Source organism: Fukomys damarensis, unplaced genomic scaffold, assembly GCF_012274545.1.
Source record: "Fukomys damarensis isolate Sample0158 unplaced genomic scaffold, DMR_v1.0_HiC HiC_scaffold_23, whole genome shotgun sequence".
In the NCBI taxonomy this organism is placed as follows: Eukaryota; Metazoa; Chordata; class Mammalia; order Rodentia; family Bathyergidae; genus Fukomys; species Fukomys damarensis.
This window is the reverse complement of record NW_022900935.1, coordinates 57003136-57028960: the sequence shown is the minus strand read 5'-3', so window position 1 is coordinate 57028960 and position 25825 is coordinate 57003136. Positions and strand designations below refer to the sequence as shown.

At 48.6% G+C, this 25825-nt stretch overlaps 1 protein-coding gene across 8 annotated transcripts in view; it reads left to right on the top strand.

The window, feature by feature from the left end:
* Positions 1-25825, top strand: part of Slc39a11 (solute carrier family 39 member 11) — a 412155-nt gene that overhangs the window by 324009 nt on the left and 62321 nt on the right. For all 8 annotated transcript variants that reach the window (XR_783584.3, XR_004518544.1, XM_010640585.3 and 5 more), the window contains one exon: positions 23611-23680. Coding sequence is in view for 6 of the 8 variants with exons in the window: in XM_010640585.3 (XP_010638887.1) it covers positions 23611-23680 (70 nt within the window). In the remaining 2 variants the exon portion in view is untranslated. The remainder of the gene's footprint in view (positions 1-23610; positions 23681-25825) is intronic.

The window sequence follows — 25825 nt, the reverse complement described above, 5'->3', positions numbered from 1 at the left end:
AAATATTCACGCAGGCACAAAGCAGACCAGCACCAAGCTCTCAGCAATGGAAAAACAAGAGCTGAAATTTCATCCCTGATTTCCAGCCTGGCTCTGTGGTAGATTTTCAATCGCTGCACTTGGAAGAAAATTGGCTTTGTCCTTTGAAGAGACTAGTAAACAGTCCTGGGGGTGGAGGCCGGAGCTCAGGGTTGGCCAATGCTTGTGTGTTGAGGGCTGAGGTTCCCCCATTTGGAATGAGCTGGTTTCAGAAAGCCGGGCTTCCTGCAGCTGCCCCCTGCAAATAATTATTCAGTGTGGTTGATATACTGCCACGAAAAAATCATCTTGCAGGAGGCAATACCTTAGCAAAGATTTTCTGTTTCTCAGGGGACTGAGTTAGGGTGCAGAGCTGCCCACGAGGCTAGGGATGTGTGCTAGTTCAGAGCTCTCTAGTGTTACCTCCTCCAGCTGTGCCCTACCCCCATGGGCAGTCCACTCACCGCTTGATATGTGGAGGGAATTGGTTCCGGGGTCCCTCTCTCAGGAACTAAAGTCTGTATATGATCAATTCCCTTATATAAATTGCATAGTATTTGCATAAACCCTACCTACATCCTCCTATATATTTGAAATCATCTCTAAATTATTTATAATACTGAATACAATGTAAATGCTATGTAAATAGTTGTTATGCTGTATTGTTTAGGGAATGATGACAAAAAAAAGAAGCCTGTACATGTTCAGTGCAGAAGAATTTTTTTTTTTTTGCCAAGTGTTTTTATTCATGGTTGGTTGAACCCATGGATGTGGAACCTGTAGATACGAAGGGCCCAAAGTAGTCAAATACCCTGTCATCCTGTCCCTGCGCTCAGTGCATGTCAGTGAATCCCAGGGTGTGTTTTGAGAGAATCACAGAGGATGCAGATGCCCGTGGGGCAGCTGGCAGGACAGTGGCAACCGTGGGGCCCTCAGCAGCCCAGAGCCTGAGGCCTCAGAGGTGCCCCAGGTGGGGCTGCAGAACTGGGAGAAGGAGAAGGTACTGCTTGCAGTGAGAGCCACCAGTAGGAGGTCATGGAGTTGAAAATGGGACTGGTGAAAATGAGCAGAGCGAAGGAAAGAGTTGGGAGCCTGGGTGATGGGAGAAACGGGTGCCTGCGACGTTAGCTACCCTGTGAAACTGGAGGGTTGGCAGAGCAAGTGCCACGAGCCTCTTTTTCTTTCTTTCTTTCTTTCTTTCCCCTCTTCCTCCTTCTTCTTTTTAATGGTAGCTAAGCACCACTACTCCCTTGACAATGAGGGCATAAAAGTTAGACAGGTACGAAGCAGAAAATGGTATAGACAGAGTAAAACAGAATGGAAGGGAGAAATTTAAATGCCTGGGTGGCGGGGGAGAAAGAAGGGACGGCAGAATAAGGAGGTGCCATTCTCTGAACTCCACATCACCCCAGGATGACGAGGACGTTGGCTTAGAAAAAGAATAAAATAATCTCACCTGCATGGGAAATGTATACAGCCTGATCCTGATGGATGGGCGATATTCAAATCAGAGCCCACTCTTTCCTAGGTTTTTAATTTTTTAAAATAAATTCTGGGTACACTAATGGTCCTATTTGTCAGCAGTTGACGAGGTCACTGCCTAGCTAGCTGAATTCTTAAGGCCAGGGGACATATCCAGTTAAGACAGAGCAGGGAGTCCCTGCAAGGCATAGCTTCTGACTTCTCTTTACCTTCCAGTGGAGGGAAGGGGTCTTGCAGGGAACTTAATGGGTTCAGTTGTTCCAGGGAGGTGAAGCCTTGGCCACTAAAATTATATGCTGCTCTACAGCTATTGTTTTGCAAAATGAAGAGCTGTAACTGAAGGGCTGTAACCCAAGAGCTCGTTATTTGGTTGCTTGGATACTGGCGATTTCGCTACCCAAAGTCATCACCAAGCCCTTCTAGGGAGGCCATCACAAGTCCTCCAGAGTTGTGACTGTCTCAAGAGCCAAGCATCAATCAGTACAAGAAGATTAAGACTTTGTGGGAATTATCCTGTTGAAGACAGTGAGAGTCCTCTCAGCAGGGATGTTATTAGGCTGTCTAGCCTGTGCTTCTGCCTCTGGCTGCCTGTTACACCAATGCACCATCATTTGCCCACATTGCCCTGGCCTGGGTCTCAGCATAGGCTGGCTCCGGATCTCGAGAAACCAGGGCTGATGCAGCACCATTCTGCAACTGGAGCAGTTCGAAGCCCAAGTGGCTTTGACTTCAGCATTGCTCCCACAAGCTCTTCTGGCTTCCTTAACGTCATCTTTGGCTCTTTAGCCATTGAACTACACATGCAGGCTCACAAGAAGTTCAACTGCCTCCTAATCCGGGACTCCATCTGTGGTCCAAACTGCTCAAACCGCTTCAGTAGCTTTGTGTGATCCGTATTCGGGTTCTGTGTTAGAGCTTATGGAGGTGGCCAGGAGCCATGATCAGCCTTGTGACAGCTTACAGCTGGGTGCCATGATCAACCAGGTGCCGGGTGACAGCTTGTGCTTTTGCCCACCCTGCAGAAGACAGACACACCATACCCTATAGGAGGACAAGATGGCCCATGGGGCAGACATTTCACCGTGGGGGAAGTGTGTATCGCTACAGCACTCCCACCAACATTTCTGGGTCCAAGAATATCTACTCATTTCATTTCCCCTCATCTTCCTTTTCTCTGTTCTCTTGATCATTCTTACTCTTCGCTTAGCTCATTCATTTCACTCCTTCCTTCCTTTGGCACTTGTTTATCACGCACCAGCAGTGAACTAAGCCCTGAGCTGCGGGCAGCAGGTCTGGCAGGCACAACATGATCCCAACCACAGGAAGTCCGTGACTTACCTGCACTTGCCTTCTCTTTCCGTGCCTCCGGGGACCATGCTGTGCCCAGTGGGGGAATGACTTTTCTCCTTCATTTCCTCACTTCACAAGAACAACGGACAGTGTGTTCTCGAGCAGGGTCTTTGAGCACCAACTATGTGGCTTCCAGAGCTAAGGCAAATAGAGGATGCTATAGGCCAGACCCACATAGAGAGTCCCTAGCCCCAAGTAGTTTATAGACTGATTGGGCAAGAGGAATACCGCCCCTAACAGCTAGGTGAAGAGGATTAGAGGGTAAAGATGCATACTACTCTGTACCTCTGGAGGTGCTGGGGGCCAGGAGGCCTCTTCTGATGTGAAGCTTGTAGAACAGATATGCAGGGATAATTAGGGAGGACCAAGCCTAGTATGAAGGGTGAGAGCCCCAAAATATGCCTTACTGGGATGGTGGGCCTTGGGGAGTAAAATAGCACCCCTTCTGAGGTGACCGAAGCCAGCACCACACAGCCTTTCCGAAGGCTGGGCCTGCAGGAAACCTCGTCAGGCTCTCCCTCCCTGTGTCTACTGTTGCTGTACGAGCCCCCGCAGAGGCTTTTTCTTTTGAGAGTGTACCACCTGGTCAGCAGTGACTGGCTCCAGTTTCAGTGAGCTAAAAGGAAACACAGGATGCGGCAGGTGGAGGTGGCAGATCGGCTCTTTCCACGCAGGAAGGGAGTAGGTGGTGGAGACGCTCATCTTTGGGAAGGAAGGATGGAAGTGAGGACAACACGTGTACTTTGCCACGCCTTTTCCTTCCATCTCTGTCTCCGATGACAACTTTATTGCATTTTTAAAAATTAACATGGCGTTAGATGTTACAAGTCCTTGATGGTTTGACATCAGCAAGAGAAAAATCACTCTTCCTATAAATCACACATTGATTTTTCTCATTGGCCTCCACCACGACTGATGCACATTACATTCAAGTCTTGGAATCAGAGCCAATGTGCTTATTATCACTGGCATGTCTTCTTGTTGCTGGCGCCTGGAGACAGTCTCCGTCAGACCCCACAGCCTCAGCTCAGGGGTGCTCTCCAGCAGGGCAGGCTGCAAGGCCAGCTATGCTGAAATCCCCATTTCCTCCGCAGCACAGGAAACGGCCCTCAGTGCACGTCTGTGCCTTTGGCTCCATGTAGAGCCGTTAAAGGGTTTTATATGAACAACACAACTCACAGACACAGACACGCACCACAGAACAATACCTGGCATGTTAATGCTAAATGACATCACTTTTTTTTTTTTTTTTTTTTTTTTTTTTGGTACCAAGGATCAAACTCAGGACCTTATGCTTGAGAAGCAGGCACCAGTGCCAGTGCGTGCTAAATCCCTGGCACCTCTACCATCACTAAGATCAGTTTTAACTAAGTTAAATATTTATAATGATCCTCTAAAATTTGCCCACGCATTAAATGTGGGTGAGAACTGCAGCCTGTCTGCCTCTGGAAAGCAGGCCGTTCCCCGAGTTCACTGTCCCTGGGAGCATGACACATGGATGGAAAAATGATACACACTGTGAACTGTGAGTTCTGAAAGAAATGAAAGGCATTTATTGTTGTTTTGTTGGCCACAATGATGGTGCACCAGCTCTGTTTCCTTGAGAAGCAGGCACAGAGAAAGGATTAGACCTTCGAGAGAGTCATTGGAGGAAGAGCCAGTAAAGGGTTAAAGGGAGGGTGCAGGTTGGTGGGCTGTGGTGCGGGCTTGGTGCCCAGAGAGGAGAGGGAAGGAGCAAGGCCTGGGGAGGAAGCAAGGGCCTTTGACCTGACCACAGCACTGTGCCCACCATGTTTTGGTCAGCCTGTGGGAGGTCCTTGAGCCAAAAATGTCCTTCACCCAGAGAATGGCATTCTGTCTGAATGCACCTATTCTTACCTATGGGTGCTGTTTCTCGCTGGTTGGGAGCAGATAGGGGTGGGGCATTCCAAAGGGCAGCACCTGGGGCTGCCGCTGCAGGAGACCTGAAAGATAGGTCTGTGGCAATGGTGGATGGTGGGACTCTTACCTGGGACAGGCTGGGATCTCTCCAGGCCTAGAATCTCAAGCATCTGTTTCTCTTTGGTTTCTGCTGCTCATCTATACTTGGTGGACTCTGGATATATTTGCTGAAGATCCTTAGGAGGCAGCAAGAAACTGAGAGAGCCCTGGGCATGGTGGGGATGGGGTTAGAAGCAAGGAAGGACTTATGATAATGGATCCATTGATCATAAGACTCTGTCCCAGTGATTCAGGCACTGGATTCTGATAGAAAGACAGCTAGGTAGTTATGAGAAGAGCCAGCTATTTTCCTAGAAAATTGGCATCCTGGAAAACGTGGAATAACTTTACTCTGGGCAAATGAGGAACCTGACATAAAGAGGCAAACTGACGGCTGGGCATGGAAGTCAGTACCATAATCCTACACTCTAGTAGGCTGAGGCAGGAGGACTTTAAATTCAAGCCATGGATAACTTAATGAGACACTGTCTCAAAAGAGAGAAATAAAAAGTGCTGGGGAAAGGAAAAATGAAAAAAGTAAATAAATAAATGAGATTTAAGACAAAAAGTGGAGGGACCCATCTAATCTCCTTACCGGGGCCATCGCTGTCACCATCACCAGTGCCATCTCGATTGTGGCCTGGTCTAAGAATTTACCTTTGGCTTTCTGGCTTCTGACCCACTGTCTCAAGCATCTTGAGGATCATTGTAGTTTAGTGAGTCTACAAATAAAAGTACCTATCTGTTCTAGCATCCTAATCTAATAAACTCCAGTGGTTTGCTTAACAGTGTAGCAGTGGTGAGAACCCTGCCCATTCTTGATGGGATACCAAGAGCAGATCCCGGTTCCCACCATGTCTAGAATTCTCTCCCCCTTTCATTCTTTTATTGATTGATTGGAGGCAGGATCTCACCATGTAGTTCTGGCCTTGAACTTGTAATCTTCCTGCCTCAGCCCCTGACTTCTGGGATTGCAGGCCATCTGCTACCAAGCCCAGTTGCCTACAGTTTTCTCAGCCAGTCTAACCAACCTATAAACTGATTTTCCTTGAGGTGAGTGGCACACCACACAGATAGGTTTAGGAGTAATATTTGGAAACACAATTTGGCGCTGTGTTCACAATTCAGCTTCCTCCTAAGTGCAGAAGGCATCCGATGGAGAGCTTATTAAGCAGGCGGGAGAGATGCTGGGATCTGTCTTCTCAGAAGTTTCCATTGACCCAGGAATTCCACCTGTGAATACATAGCTCTTGAGGCTATCGTTCCTTCTCAACTGTCTTTCCACCTTTCCCACAGCTAAACAAGGGATGGCAGTTGCCACCACCATCACGCAGTGCTGTAATAACCTCTCCCACCTCCCTGGCCCAGCACTGAAGTCACTGAGGCCCCAAGACACCAAGTGATTCGTGGAGAAATATTCAGCTGGTGGATGATCTGGGGCAGCTGGGCATCGTGCTCATTCTCAAGTTTGCACTGCAAAGATTGTGAGATCCTGTGGCTCCACTGGGAAGCTGGAGCTCCCAGCAGCATGCTGCTACTGCCCCATTCTGCCTGTGACTGTGGATTATCACTAAGTGGATCCCAGCAGGAATCTAGTCAGGCTCATTGCTAAGTACTCAATGGGCTCTTGAGCTTAGTGGAAACTTCCCTGATCTTGCTGCTGGCCTTGGGTCAAGTTATGAGTCAGATGTCCTTTGTTAAATGGGAAAATAGTCTCTCTTCGGGCACCTTAAAACACAAAGATAAAACTGCCAAACATGTTGTTTCAGGCATAAAAAATAACTGCCTTTTGTTTGACCTGCTTTTAAAAATTTGTGGCAACGGGGAATATTGCTAGTGATTTCCCTTAGAATGAAAGTGCGTTGCCCTGTTGGCTCCAGCTTCCCATACCACCCAGCTCCATTCAGCTCCATTCAGGAGTGGCTGATACCCTTGACCAGACTGATCTCATTCCACTGTCACTGGACAGATGGCCCGCTGGGGCTGGTCCGTGGGAGCACAGTGCTGAAACTTCCCACGCTCACCACTGCTTTCTTTTCTCTCCTATCATTGGGCTACAAATTGTAGGTGTGTAATGCAACTTCCCTGGGGTATAGAATCAAGACCTAAGCTCCGGAGCTTGGAGCACAAGACCACCATGAAATGGCCTCCAGCATCTGGTGTTTATGCCTGCCCACCATTCCCTCTGTCCAGCCACAGCCATGCCCAGGCTGTCTCATTGATCTGCCTTGGAGAATAGGGGAAAGAGAAGGCCGCTGGGGCTACCTTAGGGAAGGAGAATCGTCAAGGGAACAGCAGGGCTGGAACCTGTCTTCCCCCGGTAACCCAGCACCCCAGCCAGCCTTACAGATGCCTGCCAACATGGTTCCTCACAGTTATTGCTGCAGAGGAACTAAGATAATTTGGAGCTAGCTTTGGCAAGCACAGAAGGGCTTTGCTTTGGCATCTATCCTTAGATTTGGCAGTAGGAAGACCCAGAATTTAAAAACCAAGAGAGATTAAGTCCCACACCGCTCCCCCTGGACACTGTCCTCTCTGTGAGTAACAAAGTTTCTGAGACCCCAGGCTGTGTTGTACCTCCCCAAAAGGCCAGCCACGGAGAAAGCCTTCATTCAGCCCCATGGAACTTCTGAGCCAGGTACTGGACTGTGACTCGGGGAAAGACAAAAAAAGGCTCTGGAAGAGTTGTGTGAAAGAAGCTAGTTAGTGACCCTAGGGCTCCCTTTTGGTATCTTAATGTCAGTGTATTTGGCAAAATAGCTCCAAGTCCCTGGGTCCATAAGAAGTTGATGTACTAATAAAGTTTTATTAATATAGATGGAAGAAGATGAGACAGGCAGAGGCCATGGAAGAAACAGAGGTATAATCGTTTTTGCCAGGGTACTGTGAGGTTCCTGAGAGATATGCTTTGAGAATGAAGCTGGCTGTGAGCAGATGACATGGGGTTTGTCTCTATGGACAGGGTGCTGACCATCAGCCTCTGTTCTGAAAAAAGAAATTTTAAGCCCCAAATCCAAACTAAATTCTTACACAAAGCCATTGGTTCCCCCTTTCCACCAAATTGGTTGCTTCATCTTAGGTTCCCCCATTTCCTTCATCAGAACACGTGGGTTTCAAGATGTCCCCAAATCTAAGTGAACGTCAGGTGCAGAGGAGGTACTAAATATTCATGGATTGACTAAATGAGTAACATACCAGGATGAGTGAGCTTTATTTTATGCAGATACAGTCATGGGATGGGACAGGCTGAGTCTGTGAACAGCTAATAAAGCTCTTTATTACCTCAACTCTCCCCAGCAGTGTTTACCCCAGAAAGAGCCCCACAAAATACAGATTCTGCAAGATGTCAGCAGGTGTCATCTAATAAAAGTGTTCTGTGGGCAAATACATTTGGGAAATAAAGTTATACCGCAGGAAATTTTGAACCTTTAAAAGGTTAATGTGGCTTCTGTATCGCTCAGAAAAGACTAGTCAAGATTTCCAGAAGTCATTATGTTGGGTCATATGAGATTGCTATTTTGTAATTTTAAAAAATGGTTGTGAGCTGGAGGTCTAACTCAGCAGTAGAGTACATTCTTAGCATGCATGAGGGCCTGGATTCAATCCTCAGCACAAAAAAAAAAAAATAATTTTTTTAAAGGTTGCTTTAAGTAGCAGCGATTTCATGTGGCTCCACCTAATACTTAATTATGGAACCCTTTACATGTTAGTGGTATTCCATGGAACTAAGTTTGGAAAACGATGATTTCTAGAACACAGGTCTTCATTGTGGATCTACTGTAAGAGGAGTAAAGAAAGACAAGGGCTCATGGGTGAGAATCTAAGTCATGCTGAGAGGCTCTTCCTGTCCCAGGAGAGTCTGATGTGCTTCGAGATTGTAGGTCAGTAGTCTAGAAAATGATTTCCCCAAAGATTCAGGTTTAGTTCTCTCTGCCCCCCCCATGGCAGCCATTTGCAAACCACAGTTTAGGAAGAGAACCCCTAAAAAGACAAAGTATGTGTCTCTAGAGGTCAAGGTCAATTTCCTCTTCCCAAATAAACAACCTACTTGAGCTTTGAAAATCTGGAGAGTTACAGTGAGGAATAATGAACACAATGTCCACAAGTCATACTGAGGAAAGGTCAGAAGTGCCTGGGAACCCTGGTCCTCCAAAGAATTGTCATGTCTGAGTAGGACATAGTGGAGAGGTCTGCAGTGGGTTTGGGGGAAAATGACGTCAAGGGGGTACACACTATTCTGTGGGGACCCTGACAACAGCATATCCAGGGACTCTGCATCTTATTGGAGGGCCAGCCTTTACCAACTCTCATTTCAGACATCCTAGACTCCCCCCCACAGCAGTGTCTACAGCTGTCCATAGCTAACCCCAGCAGGGAGCTCTGGTCCCTGATTAACAGTGGGCTCCTGGTATTTCCTCCTCATTATGGAAATAGCACGACCCATCTGCCTTTCTCTTGCTTCCTCCTGCTCTGTGGTGCCTGTTGGTCTGAGCATTACGTGTTGTTTTGCAGTTAAATGGGATTCCTTTTCACTGGGGATGAATGATAATGCTTGGGACTCCTGGCCCAAACTGATACTTGATCTTGGACAAGTAGAAAGTAGAAACTTGGGGCTTTACAGACATAAGTTCAAAATGCCTGACTATATGACCTGAAGCAAGTAACTTAATCTTTCTGGGATCTAGCTTGCTTATCTTTAAAATGCAGGCATTGATCCTATCTCTGCTCCATGGTGAGTGGAAGGATTATGTTTGGAAATGTGAAAAATAACAAGCGCTCAAGAAGATCTATCAGTGTCCCCTGACATTTGGTGTTCCCTATGAGTTAGGTTGCTTTGAGATCCTCTAGCAGGGGTTGAAAATTGGGGATACGGTGTAGAGTTTGATGAATATATTGCATCTTGCTGTATGGTTGGTTTTAGGGAAGCATGCACTCCAGAATTTGCCTTGCACCATAGAAAAGGTCAGGACAAAGTGCCAGTCACCAGAGGACACAGTGGCTATGACTGGACAGTTGTGTGGTCAAGGATACTAAGGCCCATGCAGGGGATTCTATCAGGAGGAACAAACAGGCACCTAGAAATTTGGCAGACGCCCGGCCAGAGGATTACGCTCTGGAACTTTCTCGGTGGGGAGATTGGGTGTGGGTTAGACAGTGACCCAATGACATGGAAACGGCAGCCCCCGCTCATGGGGCACTGTGATTCCAGTCACCTGTAGAGCCACTTCTAGGAGGGCTGTGGGGGCCGAGGCTGTGTAGCTGGCTCCCCTCATCAAAGCCGAGAGATGCCTCCTGTATTGGTCACGTCAACCCCACTGATATCCAAAGATATCCTTTAAATGATTTCCCCACGGCAGGGGAGGTTTAGGCTAAATGAGCCACACTGTCTCTTTAGCACTATGAGGGTGGCTGTGTAGGGGACCAGGACTGGAGATCAGCTCAGCTCGGCTGCCTTGGTGTTGCTCCATGTCCCACAGAGGACTCAAGTTGTGTCTGTGCCTCTGAGTCCAGAGCCAGAGCCTTAAATAGGAAGGAATGACTGGCTTAGACAGATCAGAGGGGCTCTTTGCATAAATCAGATGATTTTCCGTGGTATCTTTTCTAACCAGCATAGGCTGTAATGTGCTTCACAAAACTCATACATCACAAGACCCATCAAGAAAGAGACCGAATGTGATTCCACGACTGAGGACATTGGTATATTTGCATTCTTTATCCTTCTCTGGCAAATGCACAAAATGCCAATCACAGACCTCTGTTTATATACACATCCACATATAGACGTGGGTGCGGGTATATTGATATCACATTTAAATATATACACATACTCATAAAGACTGCACATATATGCACACATATGAATATACATATATATATATTGCACATATGTATTGACTGTCAAATATATTTAAAGTAACACTTTCGTGTAATGCTTAACATGGGGCACAACTGGAGCCAACTAGAACTCACTGTAGGAAATGCTGTCTGAGTTTCTCTGTTTAGTTGTTTTCAAGTGGATTCCACATGAGCCAGACTTCACATGGACAGGATTTAGCCTGGTGATGGCATCCACAGGAAGCCAAGAGAGAGTACTTCCTGTGTGAGGCCCAGGGCTGTCCATCTGTCTTCCTCTGATTGGTCCTTTAGGCCTAAAGTCAGAATGTTACATGCACTTTTCTTAAATGCCAGAGCTGAGCTAGATGTAGCTCATGTTCCATGCTGGAGAGTTCTGTCTTGTTTTTATGAAGCCTGTTCCTTTGAGTCTTGGCTCTTTGCTGTTTTCTGTTTTTCCTTTTATGACCCATGGAGTTGTTGATGTAGACACAGAGTGGACAACAGCCACCAAGCCATGTAGCTTAGATCTACACATCTCACCTCAGGATTATATAAATTAATTAATTTACACCTGCTGGGTATGGTCAGCTAGCCAGTTGTGAATTCAATTAACTGTATCCTGATGTTATGCTTTTAAAAAATCCTGTTCATATAGTGTCATGAAAATCAAAAGCCTGAAGGAAATCCACATACATGGTAATTTTTGTCTTTTGCATCTTCCTGTTTTCCCAGTTGAAATTCAATCCAAAGGCCTTTGTCTTTTAGTTTGAAATGTTATTATTCATGAATCCATGCTGGTTTCTCTTGATTACCACTTCTGTTTGTCTGCTTGTCTTAGAGATTTGTGAGCCAGACGTCTTTTTAATAACTTATTCTTGATTTTTTTTAAAGTATGGTGGCTTACTAGCAATTTGTTTGGTCAGTATAGTCTATAGTCTCTTCTCTGTCCAGAAAACTCAGCCATTTTCTGCAGTCTACATTATATTCTGTAATTCCTCCAAAATTATTGATTGTATCGTTGGTGTCATCCATAAGTTATTTTGGCACCATGTGGAATGTCCCAGTTGGTGTGTACAAATTAGGAATGCTCTAGTGACAGCAAGTGTGGTCAGCAGGCTTTTACTGGAGGGCATTCACATGTCTCACACAATGTGAATCTCAGGCAGGTGTCAGACCTGGGCTGTTTGGGTGAGCCAGCGAAGGCCTTCCTGTCCTTGTTGGCCACTGTTTTTCCCTGGAGGGTTCCTGGCTGATTGTCCTTGGTCACAAATTCCTTACTGTCCTTCCCAGTGTCACACTCTTGTTCTAAATAAGAAAAAGACAAACCTCTCTTGCTCATCTCGCCAGAATGGACTGGAGCCCAGACTGGTGAAGCAGTGACTTTCAAGGCAAACCTCAACTGTGCTGTCACTGGCCAGAACGATGATGTGGGCTGTCTCTAGCCACAGGAAGAGGAAAGAACTGATCAAAATGAGAATTGTGTGAATAAGAAGAGGGGAGAGTGTTCACTGTACAGGGCTGGAGGTTGCAATTATCTTGAAGAAGTGTTAGCTCCCTGTTATTGCACTTTTATTGAACCCCTTGATCATGTTTCTTGGAACTTTCCAATTTTATAATCACTCTCTTTGATAGGTTCATTGATTTGATCAGTTATTAAGCCCAGCTGTTCAGTGAATAGTTATTGAGTTCCATCCATGTCCTTGGGCCTGTCCTTGGTGTGGGGGATACCATGTTGGATGCATACAGCGTAAGTATAGCAGAGATAGCATCTAACAGGAAGCCCGTCCCATCCTGGGGAGCTAGTGAGGGCTTCCTGGAGAGGACTTCCAAGCTAAGACTCAAGGGTAAGAAGGCAGTGATTAGGGGAAGAAGGGCAGGAAGGGGCGGAGAGAAAGTTCTATATGGAGAATGTAGAATAGAACTGAGACATGGTCTACAGCCCTGTGGTTGGAATACCTGTCACTAATGGTGACATAAGGCAAGTTTCTGACCTTAGGGGAAAAAGAGCCATCCTGTGACCCAGGCTGAACTTCCAAAAGCAACTGTGAATAGTGCTGCCATAAACCTGACAGCATACCAGTATCTCTTAGAAACTTGCTTTCAATTCTCTGGCGTCTACACTCACAAATAGACTAGTTGGGTCATATGGCAACCTGATTATACCATGTTATCCTAATGTTTCAAATTCACTCTTAAATTGGGTTTTCATTTTTCTGGATTGGTTCAAGAATAAAGAGTAGGGGCAGTGTGTCCACAGAACAGCATCGAGCACTGTAACTTCAACAGAGTGAAGGTGGGCAGAACAGCGGAGGTGGGGAGGTGCCCTGCACACCCTGACATCTAGGAGGAAGATACCGCAGAACAAGGTGTTATCCATCGACTGTCTAAACCAAGACTGTGATAAATCAAGAAGAAAGGTGTTAGTGTGCTCTGTCAAGTTTTAGTGGTCTCAGGGCAGGGGATTTAGCTCAGTGGTTCTGCTGCCTGCTTCACAAGTGTAGGACCTGAGTTTGATCCCTGGTACCTAAAAACAAACAAACAAACAACAAACCATGAAAAGTTTTAGTGGTCTCCGTCAGACAACTGAAAGTCAGAAGTTGTTTAATAAGATAAAAACACAATCTTTACTAGCACTGAGGTAGGAAATTTTATTACTTTCGTGAGTTCTTTTGAGTGTTTTGAATTTTCCCCCAAGTGTAGGTATACCCTTTGGTTAAAGAATAGTAAGTTCCTTCTTTTCAACTAACCATGTTTCAGTTTCAAAATGAAAATTTAAAGTGAAGCATTTTTATGTGCCTAAAGGAAGAAGTAAAATCAAACAACAAGGTTCCAATACACAGAAATAATAGGAAGTGAGAGCACTAACAAGGATGTGAACATAGAGGGCCCAGAAGCAGCCCAGGTGGGCGGGAGAAAACACTGCGGGGCCTGACGGAGGTGCCTGTGGCTTGGGGTTGCCCCGCCAGAAATCCCTAGTCCTTTTTTTTTACTTTCCCACAGTTCAATCGTCTGCACAGAGAGCCCCGAACACTGCATGAGCATTAGCCAGGAAGTGGATGGCTCCCTGAATGCAGTGTCTTTTTCCCAGCCCAGCTGTGCCCTTTGAGCTCCCAGAGAGCAACCCCTTCGCTGTCTCCTCCCTTCCAGTCCAGCCTCCTGGGAACCAGCTCCATCCCCAGAACCTTCTCCATCCTAGGAACCATTTCCATTCTTTTGTGGCCATCAGTTCCCTTTCCAAGCCCCGAGTCAAGGCCACTAGGCGGCTTTCTCAGGCTTCACGTTGCCATGGCCAATGTGCCATGACCGCACGGGCCCACTGTGAACATAAAAGTGCCACCCCCTGGCACTCGCTGAGCGGAGACGTGGAACAGGCCGTGCCTTTCCTCCTCTGCTAACCTGCCAGGGAAATGTGGGTGCCCTTAAGGAAAAAATGCCCCACCCAACGTGCACACTGGGGGTCCTGCCTGCCCTTGGTGGAGAACACTGATCTAAGGCTTCAGACCCTTTGTCTTGCCAGGTTTTTAAAAGTGCTTTGGTGGGGGGAATCAAATTCAGGGAGTGACAAATGGACCTGCATCTCAGGTCATTTGTCATCCTGAAGGAACTGCCAGGGTCTAATTTTATTCAACAGTCCTCCAAGGAGGTTTTAAAAAAAAAAAATCCTTTCCATTTTGTTTGGGCCCTCAAGACCACACAAGTTATAAAAACATGAATAACCCCCCACAGGAAGCTGTGACGTGTTTAGGTATGCCCAAGAGTTAGTGGGGCGTCGGAGTCGGGGTGAGGCTGTGTGCCACTGACAGGTGCTGCTTGTGTAACTGCAGGGCACCCGGCCCTCCGCTGCCTTCCCCTGGGATATGGCAGATCTGCCCAGCCTGGAGCCTGGGCTGCAGCACTTCTATGATTATCACGGAAGGAAGAGCCGGTCCATTGCCAAGGGCTGGATTATTCCCCGAGGGACTTGTATCCCGAGGCGTGCAAGGGCGGATGTCACCAGCGAACTATTGGGGAGCAGCTAGCCTGGCTTGTCCCTTGCCCCAGGAATCCCCAGTCTTTGTGCAGAGCAGAGCTCCCCAAGTTTACCTTTCTGTGGGTTGGAGGAGAAGCTCCACTCCCGGAATCTTTGCTTGTGCATGCGCAGACAAGGTGCAGCCATTTCTGGCAGTAAAGACATATCTGGCTACACTCCTATTGCGACTTCCTCCGTGGTTTATGACTCTCAGGGGTGGGCATGGAGTCATGGAGGTGGCTTTTGGCCTGCCTCGCCCTCTGCCTCCTCGACTGCCATTTGGTCGAGGGTCAGGCTGAGGTGTCCCTGGGTCCAGTGGCTGGAGACCTCCTGCCTTCAGTGTGCAGGTGTACAGCTAGGGGACCCTTCCGCTAACTAGAGTGGGGTGGTACTCGGGAAAACCCTCTTCTGCAGCCCCAGCTTCTAGGGGAACCAGAAGGCCTGCCTGCTTCTGATGCCCGAGGCCCATTTATCACAGGATATGCTTGTCCTAGAAAAAATGATTCCGATCTGGCCACCCTGTTCATCTCCAGATGTCTACTAGCACCTTGTCTCCTTACATCTACATAGCTTCCTGGTTGCCAGTGCCTCCTACATGTCCCAAAGCAAGGTGTTGCTAACTCATACGCTACCCCTGAACATAGCCCTGCCCACTAGCACACGGTGAATTTGTCAGAGCTCAGTAGATTGATGGCTCAGACGTGGGAGAGGAGCACCACAGCCTGTGATCAGTCCAGCTCTGATTTGGCAGTCAGGGAGCTTCCTGATGTGTTGCAATCTTCTCTACCACTGAGTCCCTAGACAGAGCAGACTTATGGGACCATGAGGTAGCACCTCCCACCCCAAAGGGGCACAGAGAGTCCATGGGAATCTGCTGTGGTACAAAATGGACTTTCACTGGGGCTTTCCCATGGTGTGTCTTCCACCAACAAGTCCTCTCCCTTGACTAAGCTGGGCATGGAGGTGCACGCTTGTAATCCCAGCACCCCGGAGGCTGAGGCAGGAGGATCACCTCAAGCTGAAGACCACCCTGGGCTGCATATTGAGATCAAGGTCAGCTTGAATTACAGAGGAAGACCCTGTCAAATACAAACAGACAAACAAACTCCCTTGACTTTCTTTCCCCTTGCTTTTGATCAAGCCCTTGACCTTCAAATGAGCAATGGCCTGGGCTCCACAGGACAGACAGAGGGTTGGGAACAGGCACGTTCCCCAGTCTCTGCCCTACCTGCTCTGACCCTGAGCCAGCATAACGAATCTTGCAGGTCCAGGGAAAATCCAGGTATGGGCAGCAGTGGAGATTCATGTTAGAGTGTTTTCAATGAGCAACATCTCTTAATGAACTTTAAGACATGATTTCATTGATAAGAATTTGAGTTAAATTCAAGTTTTCTGGGATTTGGTTTTCCTTTTCAATCTCTCCTCACACTTAACTTTGTCTATCATGAATAACAAGATTAGGAATCCAAACTAGAAAACTGAATCGAACAACTTACTTAAAATACCTCTGAGATGATCGTTTCCATGCTTTATCTGGCTTTTGCCAAACTCCGTAGGGATTGCTGAGCAATCCTTAAGTGGTTTAACCAGCATTTTGTTCAGTACATGTATAATATGATCAGAGCTCCTGTCTTCCTGGATTTACTTCCTGCAAAACATCTGGGGCAGAAGTCTGGGCAGACAGCACTATCAGCACTTCCCCAGCCAGCCATTCCCCCAAAAGGTTCATCCAAACTGCAGGGAGCACAGCGAGCAGGAAAACCACAACCCTGTCTTGGCCTGTGTTCCTGGGGCCTCCTGATAGCCTCACCCAAGCCAGGAAGCCCCTTCTGTAGTCTGTGTGACATTGCTTCTCGCTTAGCAGCCTGCCTCTCTCACAAGCTCAGTGGCGGTTTCCACACAGGGACAGAGAGGGTGTCAGAGATTCCTGATGTTGCTGGAAATGGGCCTCCCCCGTCCTGTGATCCCTGCAGCCCCTACCTGCAGCAGGCAGTCTTAATACGGCAATTTTTCTTTTAATCAGAGATTTGTTAGCACCCAGGAATATACAAGTGGTCGTTGGGACTCACCACTAGGCCTGGGTCCAAATTCAATGCTGAAGCATCAGCTTTATAAAAGGGACTTTAGGAAGTGGCTCCTTCCATTCTTGTTGACCTACTACCCTTCTACCAGATCTCAGTCGTCCAGATGGGGGGAGTAGCTCACCTTGACCTGCCCCCAATGATTCAGTCATGTTTCAAAACCCTCTTCCCTCAAGGTAATTCTTTTTCCTTGGCCTAAATCCCTCTGGCTACATTTTAAGTCCTTTTTTTCTCCTACTCCCTCCTTGGAGGAGTTGAAAGTGACTAAGCTGTTCTCTTTCATGTCATCATCTGTCCCCTCTTGGGGTTTGCTGTGGTTGGTGCTGGTGTTGTTGTTGGTGGTGGGGCATACTTATTAAGCCTCCACAGGATGTTAACTGCTGTCTTCATTTTAATATTTCTTTAAATCAAGGAGGAAAAGTCATAGGATCTCCTCCCACTTCCTGCATGGCCTTTGTGAGGACATTTGCTGGACCCCTTCTGACCAGAACTTCTAGAACTGTTACCATGAGCACCTAACTTGGGGGCCCAGCTGAGAAATGAATGGCACATAACAAGGGGATGTAAGGTGCCTACATAAGATACAAAGAGTTAATAGCACAGGCACAGGGTGGAGGACTGTGACCTTCCAGCAGAGCACGTAGGGGAGAGACTGAGCTTTTCATTACCTGGGAACCCAGTAGGAAATCCCCATGGGAAACCACCTAGAGAGTACCTTCATGAGCTACAGTGAGACCGGTGGCAATCAAAGGAAATGGTGATCCCACAGTCTTTAGCCCTGGCAGGTCGCCTTTTCATTGCTGTTACCTGAGAATGACCTGCGACATAACAGTTTAAAGGAGGAGAGGTTTATTTTGGCTCATGGTTTCAGGGGACTCAGTCCGTGGTCAGCTGGCTGAAGGCAGAAACGTCATGGCGAAAGGGGACAATGGGGGAAAGCTGTTTGCTTCGTGGCAGCCAGGTAAAAAGGGAGGAGCCAGAGAGGAAGGGAATAGGGACCAGGTACAGTCCCGAAGGTCAGGTCCTCCTTGATCCACTCCCTTCAGTGAGGCCCCACGACCTGTTTCCCTCACCTCCAGTAATGCTGTCAGTCCTCTTGATGAAGTTAGAATCGTCATAATCCAGTCACTTCCAAGAAAAGCCCTACAGCAGGCAACCAAGCTTTGAGCGTATGTAGGAATTTGCATTTGAATTTCAGATCTAAACCCTAACACCTGGTCTGACCACTCCGGGACAACCGCTTTCTACTTTAGAAGCTCCACTCAGGCTGAGGTTATCTGACTGCTGGGCCCACACCCCCAGAAACCATAACCAGAGGGAAGAGAAGGCTCTTCCCACAGCGGCTTTGCAGGAGCTGTTTCTGCCCCAGCAGGGTATACATCTGAACCAAGATGATGATTCTTCTCCATCCGTTCCCGTTCACCTGTGACCAACACCTATGAACACTAGAGACTGCTGAATGTTCCTATGCCTCCAGAATTCATATGCTGAAACCTTACCCTCCAGTGTGATAGTATTTGGAGGTGAAGCTTTGGGGAGGTGATTAGATCTTGAGAACCGATCCTTCATGAGTGAGATTAGTGCCCTTAGCAAAGAGGCATGAGGGAGATCCTCACCCTTTCTACCAAGCAAGGACCAGCGAGGAACAGGAAGAGACATCACTTATAACCCAGGAAATATCCCTCATTGGCCATCAGATTTACCAGGGTTTCGGTCTGGGACTTCGCATGTGATCTCCAGGACTGTGGGAAATAAATTCCTATTATTTGTAAAGCTCCCCAGTCTACTATGCTTCGTTATGGTGGCCCAAATGACCAAATGACTAAGACATTGGCTAAAGCTGAAACCACATAGATGTGGGTGTCTCGGAGACTGGTGAGAAAGGCCTGCAAATTCCTCCCCATGGCCTCACTACAAACTGACTATCCCTCCATCCAAGGAGAAAACATTGATCTGCCATCCCTTTCCTCCCACCCTCTTAAGCCCTAAGATCATTCAGAATACTTTAAACTTTTGTCACAAGTGTTGCTTATTGTGAGGCAGAGAAGAAAGACAATGGGTGGAACGTGTCACCTCGTTCCAGGCCAGTGGGTTTTTGGCCTCCCCTACGCAACCCCAAGCAAACGCTTGACGATTTCTGGAGACTCCTTTAATGGTCACAACTGGGGTAACTGTCACCTGGTGGGTAAAGGGTGAGGCTGCTGCTCATCACCCTAAAGTGCCCAGGATCTCCTGCAGCAGAGTGGCAGCGGTGAGAGGCTCTGCTTTGTTCGTGTCAGCTGTGTTTCACTTCCTGCAGCCACATCCTGTCATCCCCCACTTCATTTTTGCAACTCTGAAATAACTGACCCAGGATCTGAGCCCAGATCTGTCTCAACAAAAAGTCCTCATACTACTTTTGTGTGTGTACATGTGTGTGTGTGTGTGTGTGTGTGTGTGTGTGTGTCCGTGATGGAGACCGAGGCGAGATGGAGATGCAGGAGGGCCTGGGAGATGGGGGGGCAGGTAGCCCCTCCCTTGCCAGCCTCAGGACAAGGTGGGAGGGCCGCATCTGTGTCCCTGCTTAGCATCCAGTTAGTCCTCCAGGTGGCCTCCCCTGCCACCAGCCGCACTTCCCAACCGGGATCCAGCAGTTCGTTTGCCCCCTCTTTGCACCTGAGCTAATGGCGGTGGCTGTGAAAAGGGGCAAGAGCTTACTGATAGTATTCCCCTCGTCACATTATTTTCCTGTCTTAATCACCTTCCTAATTTGCACTCAGAGTGGAGCACCAGGGAGAATGAGCTCCAGTCGGCATCTTAACTCAGTTCCTTTTCCAGCGGGTGGGTTCCTGCCACCATCTGTTGATCTCAGTGTCTGCCTTGATACTCGATGCTCTAATTTATGTTCTTCCATGTGTGTAATTTGTCTTAGTCTCTCATTTGTTTAGCTCCCAAGTATCACTGCTGCTTTCTGGTACAGTAATGGGGTACCTTCTCTTCCCCTGCTACATCTTCTTCCTCTCCGTCCGGCTCAGCGTGGGTTGGCAGCCTCCAAGGGCATCCAGGGCTGTTGAGGCAGTGGTCAGTGGGTCCCTTTCCCAGGCTGCGGGAGAACAGTCAGGCAGGACCTGCCCCCTTGCACACCACACAGGCTGGCCCTACGCGAACAGGTCCCCTGCTCCTGGCCTGGCTTAGGTACAGGGGGCCGGAGGGAGCAGACTGTTGGCCTTGCTCCACCTCTGCAGGGCACAGGAATTCAGATGCTAGCACTGCCCACAGGGCCCTGACACCCCTACAGGAAAGCCACAAGCTCCGGACCCGAAACCTTGTCATCAAAGGGCGCTTGGGAGAGGGGAACAGAAAAGGGACTGCGGTCCAAGGCTGTGTTCTGTCCCTCCACAGCTGGATCAGTCTGAGCAGGTCCCGTTCCCCACCCCAGCTTGGTGAGCCCAGGTCTGTCAGATGCTGAACAACTCAAAGGGTTTATTTAGCTAATTAACATAGGTCCTATTGCTCTGGGCTGCACTGTCATTTACATTAAAATGACTCATTTGAGGAAAACTTTAACAGAAGAGCCAGCCAGCTGTTGTTTATGGTTTAAAAGAGCACTTTTTCCCCCTTTGAAGGGAGAGATCTGCAGGTCTGGTGTCAGGAAGAGCCCTGGAGTCCTACCCTAGCTTTTGACACCTCTTGAGGTGGCCCAGGAGTCCCTGGCGAAACTCTGTGCTGGAAGCTCATTGTCCAGTGTGCTCTTCCCCTCCTTTATGCAAAACTAGGCTGACAACAGCAGGTTTGTAAAACATCCACTGGACCCCTTTCGGGTCGGGTGGAGAGTCAGGGGATGGGGGCTCAGACATCTCCTAGCCTTGTGTTCTTGTGACCTTCGAGGTGGGCAGCTTTGAACACAAGAGGCCGTCCCACTGAGAATAATGGCAAAACCTGTAATGCCAGCACTTTGGGAGGCCGAGGCAAGAGGATCACAAGTTGGAGCCCAGCCTGAGCAGCTTAGCGACTTAGCAAAACCCTTTCTCAAAATAAAAGCATAGAGGACCGGGAGGTAGCTCAGCAGTGCCGCACCTACCTGGCAAGCGGAAGGTCCTGAGTTCGATCACAGGTACCAAAAAATAAAAAATAAAAGTAAAAACATAGAAAAGGAGCTAGGGATGTTGTTCATTTTAAAGACCATCAGTTCAGTTGTCAGGATCACATACACACTAATAAACTAAACTAAAATTAAATTAATTTTAAAAAGAAGCCATCTCCTCCCTAGTGGGAAAGTTGCCTGAAACCTGAAGCCCTCTAACATCCTTACCTTGGCTTGTCCTTCAACTGTCACCAACACCAGGCACATTCCCAAAGGATACCCGGGCACTCACTCTTGCCTGCCGCTGTAGAAGTCTGTCAGATATATCAGCGAATATTAGAAAATTGAGCAGGTATCCAAACCTCTCCCTGGAATTGTGCCCCCCACAAACCATACTGTCCAATCTTGGAGGGAATTTCTGGAATGACCAGGAAAGGGCAGAAACTATGGAGAACACAGACTTCAGAATCCAGAGCCACCTGCCCATCACCTTTCATCTCTGTCCCAGTGCCTGGAGGTGACAGTTCCCACCCCCAGTTCATGTATGAGGGCAAGTCACTCAGGGCCTGGCACGCAGAAGGCCACCACCAACCCTTACTTCTCCAGGCGAAGAACTCTGGAGAGGGGAACATCTTGAAACAAGGCCTAACTTGGAACCCAGAGTCCACCTGGGGGGAAGATTTGCCTGGTAAGGACTCTGCAGGTGGATGGCCTTTATTAAGATCTGGTGTCAGGCACCTTAAAGATAAATGAAAATGAACAAAAATGTAAAACCTCTCTTGTGAGAAGTCTGATTGGTGTGGTAGGGTTGACTTGCTGGTTCCCTTACCCTTGAGCTTGTTGGAGGGAGTGTTTGGGGACTTCTCTGGTCTGCTGGCTTGTGCGCCGTGTGATCTGGCACCCCAATACTGTCATGTGATGTCGGAAAGAACTCCCCCAAATATATGGCTTCTGAAGCTGGTGTTGGCCCAAGCGTCCCCACCCTCTGGCCTCGGGATTTCCTTTAATTCTGCAAAGTCCTAGAATTCTGTATGCTGGGGTGAGATATCGAAAGGAATATGGGAAGTTACTGGGTGGGGAATCTGAACCCCAAATTCTCGCCCATCAGCTTTTACTGACCACCGGTACCCCATCAGGCCCCTCAGGAGATCAAGCACCCAGGGCCTGGCTGCCCAGGGCCTTTGGGCCTTTGGGCCTTTGGGCTCCGACCCTGTGATGGCCTCTTGTGAATCACACTGGGCAGCAGGTGAGCTCTTTCGCCTTACTTAGCACAGGGCAAGTTTAAGCGAGCCTTTCATTTCCATGCACCTCTAAGACTAAGTGGGATAGTCCCTGTGTCTTTGGTTCACTCGACCCAAACAGGATGCAAGGAAAGAGCTGAGCCGCAGACCATGAAAAAGACAAGTCCTTCTCTCCCAGCAGATTTTGCCCTCTTGTTCCTTCATCAAAAAGTTCCACCCTGGCACCAAAACCCTTGGTCCTGATTCTGACAAGGACTGGTCACTCTCTTTCTGTGGGGTTGAAGACAGCCATGAATGTCCCCATGGACGTCTGGAAGGACCATGAGGCTGTGCTTCTGCTCCTTTTGTTCCTGGGCACTGAGCTGGTTTTATTTTCTACTGTAGCCTGTAGCCCCCACCAAATACTCTCAGAGCAGGATCCCCTTCTGTACCTGACCACAGGCATGGTGCTGGAAAACCTGGCAAGGTCCCGAGCAGTGCCAGACAGGACAAGATTCACTTGGCCATCTTCGAGCTTCAAGCTGTGCTGTTGCAGCACCGTGTCTGGGTAGATCCTAAGTCTCCCCGGTGTGAGAGTGGTACCTTGGACAGCGGCGTTGTTCTCCGGTGAAGATGGGGGGATCCTGCTACCCTTCCAGCTCTTTCAGATGAAGCCTTGGTCGGGAAGGGTGATCACGGAGGGCCCTTCCCCTGTCTCAGGGAGGGGTCAAGCCTGGCCTAGATTTGCCACGAAGGCTTAGTATTCTGAGCCCGGGGCTGGTGTCATCCATGGTGGGCACTTGCCCTGCTTGGGGGAAAGTCTTACAGGAAGGGCTTCCCTTCCCGAGTTAGGAGACAGGGGCTTCATAAAGAAAAACTTCTGCCTTTCCACTCCTCTCTTGCTGGGACTTAGCTGAGGTGCTGGGAGGGCCACAGTCACTGCAACTAAGAGAACCGATTTGGTGAGGATAGTGGAGCAAAAACCCAGAAGAAGCCTGTGTCTTCAGTGACTTCATGGGGTTGCCAGGTCAGCCTTGGACATTTTATTACATGAGATAATGAGCAAAACCCTGTGTGTTTAGGTTGGGAGTCATCAAATTTTCTGTAAAAGAATAGACAGTAAATATTTTAGGTTTTCAGGACATACATACAGTCTCTGCCACAACTACTCAGTTTGGCGGATGCAGGATGACATCAGCTGTAAACAATCCATCCACTAACGAGCATGGCTGTGTGCCAATAAATCTTTATTTACAGAAACTAAAATCTGAATGTCAGATCATTTTCCTGTATCACAAAATATTATTCTTTCTTGGATGTTTTTTAACGGTGTTTTAAAAACATTTTTTAAAAAATCATTCTTCACTTGCAGGTCACACAATACCACACAGCAACAGATTCAGTTCCCAGGCTGTATTTTGGGCCCAGGCTGAATTTTGATTTATGGTTGAATTGACTTTCCTTTTTTTAGCAGCCTACAGCTGTCTTAGGCATGAGTTGGTGATGGCGATGGTGATGTTCCTCATTGGGGGATTTCTACTAACCTCTCCTGCTTTTCTGTGTCTGTTTCAGAGGGTCTCGCTGTTGGAGTGGGCTTTGGGGCTGTAGAAAAGACAATGTCAGCCACCTTCGAGAGTGCCAGGTAAGCCCGCATCTGGCGCCCTGATGGGGTTCGCACCTGTGGGTGCGCTGGATATGCTTTTCACCTGGGCCAGCTGCCTGCACACGATTGTCAAGCTCCCCCAGCCCTGTGGGACCAAGGAGGGCGTGAGCGCAGTGAGGCAGTCAAAGAAGCAAGTTTGTTCCAACTTTGTCAAAGGTGCTGTCTGATAGATAACTGTTTGGAAAACAAAATACGGACATAATCGCATGCTGTAGTCTAAGCACGTTCCATGTGCGCAGACTGGAGGCAAAAGTGTAATGAGGCCACAGTTGTTTCCCTCTCCCCGCCTTTCCTTTCTCTCTCTTGTCTCTAGGTCTCCCAGTCCCCCTTTTTAGACCTGCTCCCACGAAGGCTCTCTTACATGTTTCTCAGGCTGTCATCCATCCTCCGATGCTGATGTCCCTGGGCACCCTTTCTTCTCACTCCCTGGGCAAGCTCCTCTGTTCCCGTGACTCACTGTCGGTCGGGCTGCTGGTAACACTCACATCCACCTCCAGCCTAGATCGTGCTCCTGAACGCGCTCCTGTGGGGCCGGCCCCTCCCGTGGGTCGGGGCACTGGTGTTTCCCAGGATCCTCACACAGCATTTCCGGAGATGGGCTGACAGTCTCCACCTGCTGTCCTGGTGGACCCTGCCCCTCCTTCGGGGCTCCTTGTCACCACTTCGCTGGCTGACCGAGCTGACCCTACTTTGAAACCTCCCTTTCACACACTCATCAGGCCTTTGAAGTTTTTCCTGTCATCTGCTTCCCTTGAACTGAACGAGTCCTCCGCAAGGTTGCATCCCTTAGATGTCACAGATGTGAGTGGGGCGTGGTGCACCCAGGCCCACAAAACCCTGACTCCAGTGCTACCCAAGCTAAGGCCCAGCGGGACAGACCCTTCCAAGGCCCCCAAACTCATCTGCCTTCAGGGGGTTAAGGGGAAACAAGAATGCGTGGAGACAGCTGGGTCCAGACTGTTGGAAATGGCAAGGACCAAGGTCAACTCCAGAGAGCTCAAGTCCTATCTGAAGCCACCTGAGGTCACAATCACTTAAAAACACCATTCGAGTCAGATGGCCCAGGAACATCCAGCTTGCTCCACCAGCTTCAGTCTGGAGCAATCCCAAGTCCTGCTTTTGTCCCACCCAAAAGGAAATGGAATCACCTCCTGGGGTAGTCAGTCATGACTCTGTTGGTCATGATTGTCTGGAACTCACTTCTCAAGTAACCCCTTTTCCATCCTTCCCTGGGTGCTGAATTGGCATGCGGCCTCTCTACACCCCACAAGGACTGTGTGTGTCACTCCTTGCGGTTCTCTGTCAGAGGTGGCGCCCCCTGCGGGTTCAATGTAGCCATTGCGGGTCCCTGATTCACAGAGATGGGTCTGGTTCTGTGAAGTTCCAAACATGCATGGGGTCCGGCCATATTCTAGATCAAATGTTTCCTCTTTTTTCAGCTCCGACTCCTGCCTCTCAGGCTACCTAGCCTTTTCCCCAATCCTCATTTTGAGCAGCGCTGTGAAAATGAAGCCTAGTGTGAAATGAAAGGAGATGGCTGATGAGGAAGGAAAGGCCTTTAGAAAACCAAGGGCTAATAATGACTCCGATCACCCCGCAGTCTGCTTTGCCGGCATGGGCCTAGGGAGGGGCAGCTTGGCCCTCTGCCCCCTTGGCATAGCCACTGACGTCATTAGACCACAAGCAACTTCACTGTCAGGCCGCAGCCAGTGGGTGAAGAGCCCGGAGTGGTTGACCTTATAAGCATCAAAGGCCAGGTCTTCCCAGAGCACAGGAAAGTGTGCGTTCCACACCAGCTCTGTGCCTGCGAGTGACAGCTGTGCTCCAGGCGCCTCACTCGCAGGCCAGGCTCTGTCTGGTGCTACCATGTCCCCTGTGAAGTCTCCGTGTCAACTTGGATGTCCCTCGATTCTGTCACCTGCACTTTCTGCTAATCTTTTTAAATATTTCTGAAGGGAGTGGAGAGTGGGGGAAGCAGGACCCTCCCTCCACAGCCTCTGCCTTCAGCCTCATCCCCCACCTAGGAGCCCCTCTCAAGTTTGCAGCTTTTCTTCTTCCCTTCCAAATACTGTGGCCTTTCTCACTCTTGGGTGATATGTGCAGAGCAGTCTCCAGGCAAAGCTT